This window comes from Leptonychotes weddellii, chromosome 5, assembly GCF_054177405.1.
Source record: "Leptonychotes weddellii isolate Sample4059 chromosome 5, ASM5417740v2, whole genome shotgun sequence".
NCBI lineage: Eukaryota > Metazoa > Chordata > Mammalia > Carnivora > Phocidae > Leptonychotes > Leptonychotes weddellii.
Window position 1 is genome coordinate 29,152,520 of NC_138373.1, and position 14,236 is coordinate 29,166,755.

General features: G+C 60.6%; 1 protein-coding gene across 1 annotated transcript; it reads left to right on the forward strand.

Moving 5' to 3' along the window:
* Nucleotides 1-40: 40 nt before the first annotated feature.
* On the forward strand, nt 41-12,404 carry CARHSP1 (calcium regulated heat stable protein 1). Its single transcript, XM_006746272.3, has 4 exons — nt 41-113; nt 7,815-7,979; nt 8,701-8,823; nt 10,560-12,404. Exons 2-4 carry the CDS (start codon nt 7,822-7,824, stop codon nt 10,720-10,722), a joined length of 444 nt encoding a protein of 147 aa, XP_006746335.1. The 5' UTR covers nt 41-113; nt 7,815-7,821; the 3' UTR covers nt 10,723-12,404.
* Nucleotides 12,405-14,236: the final 1,832 nt, after the last annotated feature.

Consider the following 14,236-nt stretch of genomic DNA (forward strand, 5'->3'; position numbering starts at 1 on the left):
AGCGCGTGGGGGCGGGGCCTCGGCCGGCCCGCCCCCGCGGACCACGCCCCCTCCCCAGCGCCTCAGCTCTCGCAGTCGGAGCTGAGCAGCTGGCGGAGCGGAGCGGATCGCAGGTAGGGAGCTTCTCCGGGTCTCCCAGAGGGGTGTGGCGGGGTGTCTTCTCCGGGGCGGCGGGACCTCGGACCGGACCTCGGCCTCCTGGCGGCTGCCGCCCGCATCCAGCCCCCTCTTGCAGGGTCTTCCTGGCCGCCGGCAGGGGGCTCCGGGCTGGGTCTCTAGGCCCCGAGGAAATGCCCGGGCCGCCGCGGCCTGTTTGGGGAGAGCAGGTTACTCATCCCGGGGAAGGGGGCGGGTGTGGCAGCAGCGGGAGGGATTTGGGGCGGACGTCGAGCAGCGCTTGCGGCGTGCAGGGACAGCCTCCCCTCGCTTTCACCCGTGGGCTGGACCGCGAGTAGGGGACTCGAGGGGCGGAGCGGGGGGCGCCGCGCGGGGAGGGGGCGCCGACCCCCCAGCCCGGTGGGGCGGCGCGGGCGGTGGGACCCCGGTTGCTGGGGAGGTTGGGGCGGAGGGAGCCGTCCTGGCGCCGCACGATTAGCCGCCTCTGGGGGAGGAGGAGTCGCCGGGCGCTCGCCGAGTGTTTGCGCCCGAATGGGGGGCCTCTGGGCGGAGCAGAAAAACTTCACCCGCGCCCGCAGGCTCCCTCTCCGCGGGCCCCGCCGGCAGCACGTTTACAGGCCGGAAATGCAGCGTTGTTTTTTGATTTTTAAAAAAGAAAGCCCCCGGGGGCGCCTGGGTGGCTCAGTCGTTAACCGTCTGCCTTCGGCTCAGGTCGCGATCCCAGGGTCCTGGGATCGAGCCCCTCATCCGGCTCCCTGCTCAGCGGGAAGCCTGCTTCTCCCTCCCCCACTCCCCCTGCTTGTGTTCCCTCTCTAGCTGTTTCTCTTTCTCTCTCTGTCAAATAAGTAAAATAAAATCTTAAAAAAAAAGAAAAAGAAAAAGAAAGCCCCCGGCCCTCACATCTTATCTGGGGTTGGAGTGGATGTGTGTATGGGTGGGGGGAGCGGGGATCAGCCGGTTCCAGGCAGGGCCTCCGTTCCCGTTGGTGGAGGTGTCTTCACTGCATAAGAGGAGGCCTCCTGCCTCAGTTTCCCCAGTTTGTAGACTAGTGGTATAACTTCTCTCATAACGGGGTGTGAGAGAATAAAAGGAGGAGGCTAACCCAGTCCCGGGAGAATCATTATCTACTGTCATATATTCTACTTGCTTTTTTGATATTTCTGTCTCCGCCTCCGGTCTGGCCCCTCCAATCCTCTCGCCTCTCCGAAGCCAGAAGGAACTTGTAAAAACAACCGGTTCAAATCAACCCCCGCCTTAAAACCGTCCGCTGATGTCCCTATTGTCTAAGTCCCAAACTTGTCCACAGGGCTTTCTGTTACCTTCCAAGGCGACCTTCTCCAGGCTCCGCGGCCGCCTACCCCCCCACCCCCCACGCCTTTGCCCCTGCAGGTCTCTTGCCAGGAATGACCCCCTCTCCCCCAGAAGTGACCCTTTTAAGACTCAAGGCAGCTTCCCCTCTTCGGCCAGGGCCCTCTCCACCTACTTTTGCGCTCCTGCTCCCCTGGGGGACTTGGTGACGACGGGTTCTCAGTGCTAGGCTGCCCGTCCTCCTGCCCCCACAGCCCCAAGTGGCGCGGGAGCACCTCAAGGGCAAGAACAGGGTCCTGTAGCGTGGAGCTGAGCCAGACCCAGCGGGGCCCTGGGGCCCTGGGTGGACGTTGAGGGTGGGTTCCCCTGGGAGGGAAACGTCTTTCTTTGTCCCGCGGGGTGGCCAAGTCAGGGCTTTTGGTTTGTGTCTCATCAGCAGAGACAGCAATGGGAGGGATTATTCTAGATCGCCCCATGCCTGACAGTTCCACCATTAGCGGCTCAAGTATTGTTGGCTGAGCCCATTGTAGCTGGCACCGTCTGCACCGCGTCCGGGGGCCTGGGATGCTGCATTACTGTCCCGTTTGACAAATGAGGAAACAGCCGTGGAGCGGTGAGGTCGCTTGCCAGGGGTCACAGGGGGAGTGGAGAGCACAGTCAGGCCTAAAACTCCGGTCAGCCCCCCCCCAAGCCCCTCGCGGAGGGGGGAGGGGGTGCTGGAGGCAAGGATGCAATACGGGAATGCGTGACCCCGGGGGTGATGGAGTGTAGAGTCGGCTTCTGGTTACGAGCTGGGGGGTGGGGCGCGGCGCTGGGGGACCTTCTCCGCCGGGCGGGGCTGGTCCCGGCGAGGCCGGTCCCGGCGAGGCCGTCGGGGTGCTCCGGGGCGGGGGTCAGGCGGCCACGCTGGAGGCGCCGCATCGGGTTCCCGGGCCGCCGGTCCTCGGGTTTCTGGCCTCTTCCTAGCACTCTGGGGCCCCGAGGGGTGGCGGGAGGGCACTTCCCGGCCGGGGGTCTGGCCGCGGGTTGTACCCTCCCGCCTTGTTTGTGTTTCTGCGTCCGGCCCTGCTGGTTCCCGGCAGTGGCTGGCCCGCTGCAGCCCGCCGCCCCCAGCTCCACTGCGCGCCCCTCCCTTGGCCTCCGCCCCTCCCCTGCCTCCCCTCTATCCTCTCCCTCCCCGTCTCCCTCGGCTCTGTCCCGAACAATGGAGTGGGAGGTGGCCGAGGCCCGCTAGGGTCTCCTCCTGGGGCCTCTCTCGCTTCCTGGGACCCCTCTGTCCGGCGGATCGCCCCTCCACCGCCAGCCCTCCGTTCTGCCAGGTGGGGGCCCAGCTGGCCTGGGGTGGGGAGGAGGTCACCGAGTCTCAGCTTCAGTTTACAGAGGAGGAACCTGGGTGCCCTAGAGTAACTGTGACTCACCCAGAGTCCGCCCCCCAGTTTCCCTTCCAGCCCCTCACACGGGGTTGACACCTGCCAACCCACTGGCTGTGAAGGTGGGCAGGTCGTCAAGCCGCCCCACTCTGGTGCCGTTCTGTTCCATGCACCAGCAGCACCTGCCTCCCCAGAGCGCCTTAGACCTGCCAAATCCCCTTCCCGCCCTTCAGAATCAGAATCTGCATTTTATCACCACCCCACAGACTCATGGAGACCCTAAAGTGTGTGACCCTCTGTGCCTTAGTTTCCCACCTGTAAAACGAGGATGAGAAAAGCACCTCCCGGCTGTGCCGCCATGGGGATGAATCTAGTTCGTGGATGTGAACACCCAGCGGCGAGCCTGACTCGGAAGTCGGTGGGTGGTGGGCAGTGGACATCGGGCGAATCAAAGCACAGCCTCACTCTTTTCCCCTTTCCCCGACGGTGGCTGGTTCTCCAGTGCCCTGCCCCCCTCCTCTTGTGGGCTGGTTCGGGGCCATCCCCACGTGCCAGCAGCGGCCTGGCCCTGCAGCTGGGAAGTGCCCATGCACGATGCCCAGCTCTGGCTTCCCCCAGCCAGAAACCCACGCAAGGCCCAAGACCCCCAGTTTTCAGCCTAGGCTTAGAGTGGCCTGGCTTTGCCAAGAACCACACTGGGAAAGAAGCACCCAACGTGATTGAACCCAGTGCTTGTTCCCCTAGTCCCCCCCTCACCCCCCATCTTCCTGCCCTCGGAGAGAGGTGTGAAAGCTACCAACAATGGAGTCTTGGGAAATAGACTGCAAACTCCCTCTCACTAAAGTGTAAATGACTGAGAAAACACTGCCAAAGCTCCCCTCCCTGTAGTAAGCACCTGGCTCTGGCTTAAGACTGATTCATCCTTGATACAGTTGTTGGCTTCTCAGGGCAGGAGGGCAGGAGGTGGGGGTTCACGGGGGGTCTGCAGGGTTGTCTGGGGTCCCCAGATAGGTGGGTGGGCCGAGGGGAGGGGTTGGGAAGGCCAGAGCCTGGTGCCTGGCTGGACTCTGAGAACCTAATAGGAGGACACACAGGGCATGTGGAAAATTCCCAGGCTATTTTGGGTTGAGGCCCCCTTCTCCACCCTTTCCGGCGATGAAGGCCCTGCTGACACACCCCTCCCTGAGGGCAGCCAGGGTGGGAGTGACTTTCTGGCTCCCTCACCTCTAGACCTTGGGTCCCCTTCCCCTGGCTCTGGGCACTGTTTAGAACCTGGGGTGGGAGCTGACTGAGGGAAGGGGAGCATGGCCCCCTGCTTACCCACCTCCTCAGACCACCTGCTTTGAAGACCTCACCCATGCTCCCCTCCCCTGCCCTGCTTGCTTTTTCTCCAGAACATCTCCCCAGTTTACTTCCTAGCTGGGGGGCCAAGGCAAGCTACATGACACTTAGTGCCCAGTTTTCCCATCAGCTAAATGGGGTTGAACGAGTGGAGATGGGTGAAGTGCCTAGCTCCAGGACACGTTCCTGTCCTGGTGGTGGTGGGTCTCCAGTCCCCGAGCCTGTGCTCCTGAGGGCAGGAATTTGCAGCCCTGTGCATAGTGGGTGGCCCGGCAACTGTTGGAAAGGATGTAGCCTTCGGCAAGGTCCTCGGGTGCCAGTGCAAGCCCCCAGCGTGCTTGGGGGACAGACGCAGCCCCACCTGGTCCCCTGGTGTGCACACACAGGCAGTGACAAGCCCACGCACGTGAGGGCACATGTATACGCGTGCACAGGCGTGTACACAAGCGCTTGCACACAGCAGCCTGTGACACGCCCTGGCCGGGGACATTTGGGCCACTTTGCTGCCCGTCAGAGGCCCATCCCAGGTCTGGGCTTCAGGCACCTGCTTGCAAACCGCTCCCAGCCATGGGGAGCTGTGGGGAGTTGAGGGGCTCGTGGGCTGGTGGTGGAGGGGGCTGGTCACAGAGGGTGGGCCCCGCCTCTGCCGGGGGGTGTGGCTGGCCCTCTGTACCCCTCTCCCCACCTGTGCTGGAGGGGGGGTCAGCAGCAGCTGCAGGGTTGGCTCCTGGCTGACTGGCTGCCCCCTCCCCCAGCTGTTTTCCTTACAGCTGGACTCTGACCCCTGCCTCCCCCACACAGAGGCCATTCACTCCTCTTTCTGTGCCTGGCCCTGGGGGTGGGCTGGCCCGTGGCCAGGCCTTTTCCAGCTGCCCCAGCTGCTCTCTCAGCTCAGATGGGCTGAGAGAGGCGGGCAGGGCGGTGGTGAAGGCCCCGGGGTCTCCCCAAGCCCCCTACCCCAGCCAGTGGTGCCCTCTGGGCCCCGGTTTCTAACACTGCCGGGCTAGCCTGGCCGTCGCCACCCCCTGCTGGACTGGGCCCGCGAGGACACACCGAGTTCCCTGTGGCCGCCAGCTGACGTTCCTGGTTCTAATGCTGGTTAAGAAGGGAGCCCTGCTCTCCACCAGCCCCAGTGCTGGGCCCTAGGGACACGGAGGGACCCTGTGCTGCCCTCAGGCTGCTCACCCCCAAGGCCATGGGCTCCCATTGGCATCTCTGAGGGTTGGGTGTATTTGGGGAATCAGGGTTGCTGGGGTGGAGAGAAAGGGGCCTCCAATTTGGGCCTGTTTCATGAATTCAGGGGGAGGTGGGCATCGTAAAAGGCATGGGACAGACAGACGGACAGATGGGTGTGAAGAAAGGAAGAGACACATATTGATGATGCCCCATAATTCGTCAGCTGGTCCTTGTCTCCCCATCCCTGGTGCCCACCACACTGCCTTTTTGCTGGCCTTCAGCCACACCTGGGCCCTTGCCAACCTCAGGGCCTTTGCATAGGCTGTTTCCCCTACCTGGAAGAGCATCTCTGTTTTTCACAAGGTTGACTCTTACTGTTCAGGGCCCCGGTGTACCCTCATTAGAAAAGCATCCTCACCCCTTACTTTTTATCTCCTTTTGTGTATTTCTTACCAGCCCTTTTGGGAATCTGTGATGATCTTATTTATATACTTATTTACCTATTTATTCTCTGCCTCCAAATTCAGGCCTTGTGTCTCTAGTGTCATGACTAGGGCCTGGCACCAGTCACCTGTTGGTGGAATGACCTTATGGTGACAGTTACAACAATCATAGCTGTGCTGGTAGATGCTGAGTGCTTAGCGTGTATTATATGATTTCAACTTCATGGCAATGGTGTGAGGTCAGATGTGCCTGACTCCAGAGGACAAGGAGACTGTGGATGGCAGGGGAGGCGGGGGGGGGGGGTCCCCTGCCCTCACGCCCCTGTCCCCCCCGCTTCCGGCCCTGGGAGGCCTGGGCAGGGCGCTCCTTTCTCTGGGCCAGCCCCCTTCCCAGAACCCCAAGCACCGGAACATTCTGGGACTCTATGACCTGTGCTGTGGGTCATGCTGGAGCCCTGATCCCCAGCCCAGCAGCCGGGGCCTTTATGAGGTGGGGGCTCCCCGGTCCTCCCTGGCCACGGCTACCGCTGAGAGAAGGGTCAGGAGGTACTATGTCGTCACTTCCTCGAGAAGGCCAGCCGGGGAGTGTGGGGGGCTGTGGGTAGAATGTGGGGGAAGGGACGGGGAGAATTTTGGCCCTTTCGGGGGAGGAACCAGGGCTGGGTCTTGGGTGGCTTGGGTTGCAGGCAGAGGGCACACTCCTGGGTGATGTAGGTTGAAAGCCCAGGGCCCCGGGCCACAGAGTCGCCATCAATGAGGGAAGCAGGGTGGCAAACGGGGGTTCAGAGTGATCAGAGCTTCGAGTTTTTTTCCAAGGGTAGTTGGAAGCCCCTGTTTGAGAGAGCTATGTGTAAGACAGCCCCCGTTTTAAATGTGAAAACCCTGCGTGAGTCCCACAAGCCGTCGGGGCTGCCGCCGCCCCCCCACCTCGCTCTACGTGCCTTGGCCAAGTGTGAGTTCGGGCTCCTCCACTGCCCCGGCCGCAGGGCCTGGCTCTGCTTCACCTCCCGTGCCATCACCAGCCTGAGCAGGTGCCCAGGGACGCCCACTCAGCTGCCCCACGTTGCAGACGGGGCAGTTGGTCCCAGAGAGGGGGAAGGACTTACCCAAAGCCCTCTGGCTCCTGAGCTTTGCTCTTTCCTATTGGGCTTGAGCCAAGCAAGGCCGAGTCGGAGCAGGTACCTTGGTGGTCACGTGTTCAGGGCAGTGGCCACGTCCTGCTCTTGGCACAAGTGCCAGAGCAGGGCAGCAGCTATGGAGTCCGCTCTGCCCAGCGCCCCCGGCCAGGGCTGACCCCGCCCCTGATGCATGTTAAGGGTGACCAGGGGGAATTGGGGGAGTTGGCATTCCTCGCGGCCAGTGACCCAGGCAGGGTGCACACTGAGCGCCTGGATATGTAAGGGCCTCTGCAGTGGCCCGCCATGTTGGGTCCCTCGGGCTCGCTGTCCCAGGTGCAGGCTGGTGACAGCCCCCGGGGATCCAAACCTGGGGTCTGCGCCTCTCTGATTTGTGTCCAGAGTTTCTTGGGAGGAACACCATGTGCTGTTCTCTCTTTTGCCTCTCCGCCTTCTCCATGGTGCCTGGCACTTAGCGGGTCGTTTGTTGAGTAGCTGGAGTGTGATCTAGGTGGCTGGTGGTAAGGCCCCCCTGCCCTGCCTCCCTCCCTGGCTCCTTCCCTCCGTCCCTGCTCCTTCTCTCCCTCCCTCTCATGAGTATTGACTCAGTGCCCCGAGATCTGTGCTGTGTGCTGGGGATGTAGAGGGGACTAATGGCATCCTTGTCTTGAGACAAGCAGGCATTTCCCAGCAGGATGATGCCAGAGGGAGGCCCACGGCTGCCGCAGGAGCCCAGGAGGCGCCTGACCCAGCTGGGGCAAGCCGGGCATGCTTCCGGACAAGGGGACCTCTACGCTGAGTGAGCCTTGCGCCTGCATTCCCCAGCCGAGAGCACTGGGTCTCGGATGGCAGACTCTCTCAGATTCTCACAGGGCTGGGGGGTGCATCTGGGGGGCCCCTCCTTGCAAGGCATTAGCCCCTGAGAGCCCTCTGTCTCTCCCTAGGTTAGCCATGTCATCTGAGCCTCCTCCGCCACCACAGCCCCCGACCCATCAGACTTCGGTGGGGCTGCTGGACACCCAGCGGGCCCGAGATCGGTCACCGTCCCCTCTTCGGGGCAACGTGGTCCCCAGCCCACTACCCACCCGCCGGACAAGGACCTTCTCAGCGTGAGTCTTGGGTTAGCCTGGGGAAGCCTCCTGAGATAGGTCTCCTGCCCAGAGCCGGAGTCATTGTGTCTGGCCATCTCTGTGCCCCAGTGTCCTTGACTGTCAAAAGGGTAGATGGGTTGGGGTAAGGACCGATGGTGAGAGACTGGAAAGGCACCCTGTAAACTTTGGGGGGCACTGCCCCTGGCCCCTTGAGCCTGCCCCAGGCTGGGGGTCATAACAAATGGGAAATCATTGGGGTCTTAAATCGTTGGGTGTTAACCACACACAAGCCTCTTCCTTTGCAAGACCTCGACTTCCTCAACTGCAAAATGGGGACAGTAGCAGGTTGGCCACAGAGCTGCAAAGGACCTGCATGGTGCCTGGTGGATCCAGATCTCAGGCCCAAGGAGTAGAGGCTGCTGTAGTTATTAATAATTGGTCCTCGGAGGGATGCTCAGAGAGCTTTTAGTCTAATACCCTTTCCAGATGGAGAAGCTGAGGCCTGAGAAAATTTGCCAGGGTCATCAGAGAGTCACTCTTACTGAGGTCTGTGTGAATGGCTCCCAGAGTTGTGCAGTGCACAGCCTGCACAGCTGGACATCGTGGCCCTGGCTACTGCCTGGGGCACAGCTTTTGGGTGGGGGGGGGGGTTCTGGGATGAGCTGGGTGTGCCCCAGGAGAGTGGATGGCTGTTTTGGAGGGCTGGTGGGGGCCTCCTCACCTTCTTCATCTCTATCAGGACGGTGCGGGCTTCTCAAGGTCCCGTCTACAAAGGAGTCTGCAAATGTTTCTGTCGATCCAAGGGCCATGGCTTCATTACCCCAGCCGATGGCGGCCCTGACATCTTCCTGCACATTTCCGAGTGAGTCAGGGCTGGTTTGGGTGGTTTGGGGCTGGGGCAGGTGCTGCCTAGGCCCCAAGGAGGCAGGGGGAGGGTGTGACTTCAGTGGGCGCTGTGTGTGAGGGTGTGACTCTGCCTGTGACCTGTGTGTGACTGTGTCTGGGGGTGGGGTGGTGAGACTGTACTTGGCAGTGGTGTGTGTGGGAGGCTGCAGGTGACGACAGTCTGCGTGTGTGCATGTGCGTGTGTGTGCACATGCGGGAGAGAGAGAGAGAGAAAAAGAGCACGCAGGTGTGTTGAGAACCCCTGGGATGGGTCTGAGTGCCTGTGTGTATCTGGTGGATGGGGAGGGGGGCGCCCCCAGGAGCTGTGGGAGCTGCGTTGGACCCGGGGTCTGGTCTCCTGCTTAGCTCGGGGGGGGCCGCTTGGTGAGGCTGGGGGCTGCGCGACCCCTGTGGTCCAGGAAGGAAGTCTGGAGCTGGACCCTCTCCCCTGCCATTTGCTCACTGACGTCCTTCCTTCCTGTGTGGAAACCCTCGGGAGGCCCAGGGTGCGGCCCACACATCCGAGGCCTTGGGGCTGGAAGGCAGCCAGAGCTTGTGCTTCTCTCCCGCCTTCAGATATGTGGGGACCTCATCTGGCACTCCTTTACCCCTGCTCCATTCTTTGGCGTCTGCACCCCCCGATCTTTATTTCAATCTGTGGCAGGCTGAGTCCTACCTCACACAGCAGACCAGGCAATGGAGAAAAACCATGTTTTTGCAAATAGGAAGGGTACTGTCGCAAATGTCTGTCGGGATGGGCGAATGATCCCTTCTTGAGGTCTTCCTCCCAACGTTCTTCCACGTCAGGCCTTACACGGGCCCCTCTGCAGTGCACACATGAGAAGGGTGCTGAGGCGATGCATCTGATGTGTGGATGCACACATATGTGGATGTGTACATGTATTTCCATCTTGACTCTGTCCAGAAGGGATCTGTAGTGGCTTACGAGGATATTCACAATGCACCGTGAAAAATAAGTCAGGAAAACATGGGGGCGGGGAGTGAATCAGAGAGGTGGAGAGATGGGGATGGCCACTTGCACGCCGGAAGTGGACTGTAGGTATATTCCTGAGCTTCCCGGTGGCCTGATCCAAGAGGGAGGCACCATTTGCTAGGGGATTCTTCAGTCAAGACAAACCAGTTCCAAGAGCTGAGGGGGATGTTCCTCTTGGAGGTATCCTCAAGGGGGCATCAAGATGGTGGCTTGTGCCCCGTGGAACGTGAGGGAATCTTCCTGGGGGTGGTCACAGGGAGAGGACGCTTTCTGGAACTAGTTTTAAGCACAGAAGGGACTTTCCTGTAAGCTCACTGAGTGCCTGGGGAGTTGGAGGGCAGAGATGCACGCAGCTGGGTTTGGGGGGCTCCTGGGACCAGGGTGGGTGTGCTGCAGGAGCTCAGGAAACTCGGTGCGCCATGCTCGACAGTGACGGGCTGGCCTAGTCTTTCTGTCTCAGGCTCAGACTGGCTCTCCCTGCCCTTCTGTCCACAGGCCCATGTTTAATGGACAGCATGGGCCCTTGCACAGGCTGAGCCTGGTCTTGGCCTCCACGTCAGGGGAGGCGAGGGGTGATGTGGCGCCACTGAAATGGGGTGGCTCCCTCCGGTGGCAGGGCAGGAGGGGCAGTTCCTGTGAAAGGGGTGGCCCTCTGACCAGCAGGGGCTGCGGTCCTTTCTGAGTGCTGGGCACTGAGTGCTGTCTCCCCACCTCTGCAGCGTGGAAGGGGAGTACGTCCCCGTGGAAGGCGACGAGGTCACCTATAAGATGTGCTCCATCCCCCCCAAGAACGAGAAGCTGCAGGCCGTGGAGGTGGTCATCACCCATCTGGCCCCGGGCACCAAGCACGAGACCTGGTCCGGCCATGTCGTCAGCTCCTAGGAGAGGCCGGAAGCACCCCTTTCTCCTGGGCTTGCGGGAGACTCTGGGGGGAGGAGGCAGGACCAAACTGGAGATGCCGGTCTACTGCTTGAGATGGGGCTTCAAAGGGGGGAGCCCGGTCCCTTTTGAGTATCTCCTGGAGGAAGGGGTGTGGGGGGCAGGCATGGGGGTGCTCTCGGCCACCAGCACAGCCTCTGACCATTGCAACAGCCTCTCACCATCTGAAAAGCATTAAAAGCATGGAAAAAGGAGGGGCGCCCGCTGGTGGCTGAGGGGAGGGTCCAACCCCAGCCCGGGGGTGGGTCAGGCGGCGCTTCCCCAACCCATAGAGTCCTTTGTGCCCCTGGACTGGAGACTTAGAATCCCCAGGCCCAGTCCGCACTGGGGTTGACCGGGGCCCTGCACGTTTCCCATGATGCATTCTTACCCACGTGGCCACCCTTCTTGTGTCCGTGGCTCCAGGCCCAGACCCTTCCTTGTGGTTGGTTCTAGGGGAACTGGCTTCATGGGGCGGCCAGGGAGCAGGGAGAGCTGGGCGGGCTCTGGTGCCTTGCAAGTGGGAGGTGACACTACTGGGCATCAGGGGAAAAGAGTTTCTCTGGGAGCCCTGAGTACCCCCCCTCCTTCCAGCTATAACGGGCTCAGCTGTATACTCTCCTAGGAGCCCGGTCTCCTTCCACCCTCAAGGTGAATGATTATCACTTAGAAGGCATTTCACATCCCTGGTCCTTTAGGTGGTGGGTGGGGGTGGGAGAAGGGAGGGTCTTTGTTTAAAATCAGACCTTTGTCCAGATCCCTCCAGAAGAGAGTTGGTAGCTTGCTTCTGGGCAGGCCTGGTCAAATCAAAAGTTAAAGGAGAAATGCACCTTTGGTGATGGGGTTTTCTTGCAAACCGGTGTTAAGAAATGCTTAGGATTTTTTTCTTTCCTTTTTTAATAACGAAGGCTCTCAGCCAGAGCCAGCCCTGTGCGCACTTCGCTGCCGACATTTCAAACATTTGTAGATATTTGCCGTAAACACATCCTTAGGAGTTTCTTTGCGGTGGTTTGGTTTGGCTTTCGTTGTGATTTAAAATTAGAAATAGCTGGGTAATAATGTTTTGAGATATGGGGCTTATGTGTAGTCAGGGAACCATGTGTCAGTGCAGGGAAGTGAACCCTTGAAAGCTTTGGGGCAGACAGGGGTGTTGCAGAGGAGGGAGGGCGGCCTTCGGGTGCCGGGCTGGGGGGATGCTGGGAGCAGGAAGGCCCTCATCAGGTGTCTCAGTCTGTGGACCTGTTTGTCTTTCGGTCTGGGGAGGGCTTCCTTTGAAAGGGGTTGGAAGGTAGAACTATTTTGCTGACGACTAGTGAGTTTTTAAAATACACAAATAAGTGTGTTGACTGTGTGTGTGTGTGTGTGTGTGTGCGCGCGCGCGCGTGCGTGCACGCCGGCAGACAGCGCAGTGAAGCGAGCATTTGGTCTGTTTTTTTCCTGGCCCGTGGGGCCGTGCAAAGGGTTCCTGCGCCCCCTGCCTCCTGCTGGGTCCTTGGAGGCCTTTGTCAGCTACAGGCCACGCTTCCAGAGCTCCTTTTGGGAGGACGTTTGATGTTGGTGACACAGCTGGGAATAGCATCCGGGATTCCATCCACATCTTTCCTCCCACCAACCGCCTCTCTCTCAATAAAGTGTGTTTTGTGCAAGGTTCTGTGTTGTTTTTGAAGGTGGAGGCCGGGTGCCTCTCCTGTGAGCCAGCAGGTACGGGCGTCTCCCCCGAACGGGGTGGACACAGTCATGCTCCGTGTCATTCTGCTTCACAGGCTGGTTTTTTGGGGTGGTGAATAAGAGAATGGGATCATCCCTTTTCCCTTAATCCTTCTCCGGCGTTGGGCAGCTTAGCAGTAGAGTCAGGCTTCGGGACAACAAAATGCCACTTGCCGCATGGATGCACTTGAACTTTTACTGTGTGAGCGTGAGCGGCGAGAGCAGGGGCAGGCCCGACCGAGGGAAGTTTGGTGGTGGGAGGTGTGAAGGCCCAGGGACTGGGTGTCCAGGGGCACAGCAGGGAGGCTGGGCTGACAGGCAGGGATGCTCTGGGTCGGATTTACGGGTCAGGTTGGGAAGGTCTTGCCCAGCCAGGGTCTCCCGAGGGAGGGTAGATCATTTTTGATGGTGCAGAGATGAGTATTTTTACTGCAGTACTGATTTTCAAAGTGTACTCGGAACAGTTACAACCAGGCCGAGGGACCTGTTTAGGGAGAAGCCAAAGTAGGCGTTTTGTCCCAAACAAGGAGATCTGTCCAAGTGCTGCACTCAGCAAGTACTGTGCAGGTGGGAGAACTGCAGGTGGTGTGGGAATCCAGCTCCGAGAGAAGGGTGGGGTGGCCGTGGGACGGAGCCCAAGTGGCCTGATGGGGTCAAGGTCAAGGAGCAGTGGGGGAAGAGGAAGCAGCCCTTGGAGAGGAAGTGATTCAAGGCCGCTTCCACCTCGACAAATCTGCCAAATTTTCCCGATCGGGGCGCTGCCCCTGCCCACTGGCTGAGAGATCTTGCCAAGTGTCCCGTCGATCCTGTCCCGTCTCCTCCCTCCGGTTGGAGTGCAGCACCTCACTGAAGCACAGGAGGGCCTTCCTGGGGGCTTCTCCCTCAGGAGCCCCCGCCGTGCCCTCCACGGGGCCGCTGGCTCCAGGGCCAACCTCTGCTTCCCCCTTGCTCAACAGTTAGCTACAGTGTTGAGGTTTCCCGTGCTGGCGTCGTGCTGTCAGTTCCGGAAAGCTGGGGGCTGACTGAGCCGTGCCGGGAGAGCAGGGCTGGCAGGGCCCGTCCTACAGGCTTCCTGGGGGTTCGTGAAGTCGACAGTAGCCTGGCTGGAGGGAGCTCGTTTAGGTCTCCTGTGTGGTAGGGGCCTTACCCCACCCGACAGAGGAGCAAGCAGGCTGCGATGAACCCGTCCTGAGTCACGCCGCTGGTCAGCAGCAGAGCCGGCGTGGGTGAGGCTGCCACACCTGGCTGGGGGAGCCCCGGGGTTCTGGAAGGCCCGAAGACAGAGATGCCTGTGCTAAGTGTAGGTGCCTGTGGAAGGCGGGGCAGGCGGGAGGAGGTCCTGGCAGCACAGAGGGAGGCCCCGGGGGTGGTGAAAGGGGCCCAGGGGGTCTGCCACTGAGTGTGCGGCTGGCAGCCACGGTGGGAACCCAGGGAGGGGTGGGGCCCAGCCCCACAGCCTCGGGGCACCTGCCCAGGGCAGCCCAGGCAGGGCTGTCTCCAGTTCTAAAGGTTAGGGCAAATTTGAGTTAAGACTTGCTTTGCTGTAACAAGGAAACTTGTGGATCCTTACCCAGTGGGCAGGAAGGCGAGGATCTGTGCCAGCCGGGAAGCACAAAACTCTGGCGCTGCAGAAACCCCGGGAACACCAGTGCCCGAAGCAGTGGCCTTCAGATCTGCCGATCTTCCAGAATCTGAGAAGACAGCATGGCTGGTCATTCACTTCACCATTCATGTAACCGTCAAAGAAGGAGAAAGGCCTCAGAATGAGAAA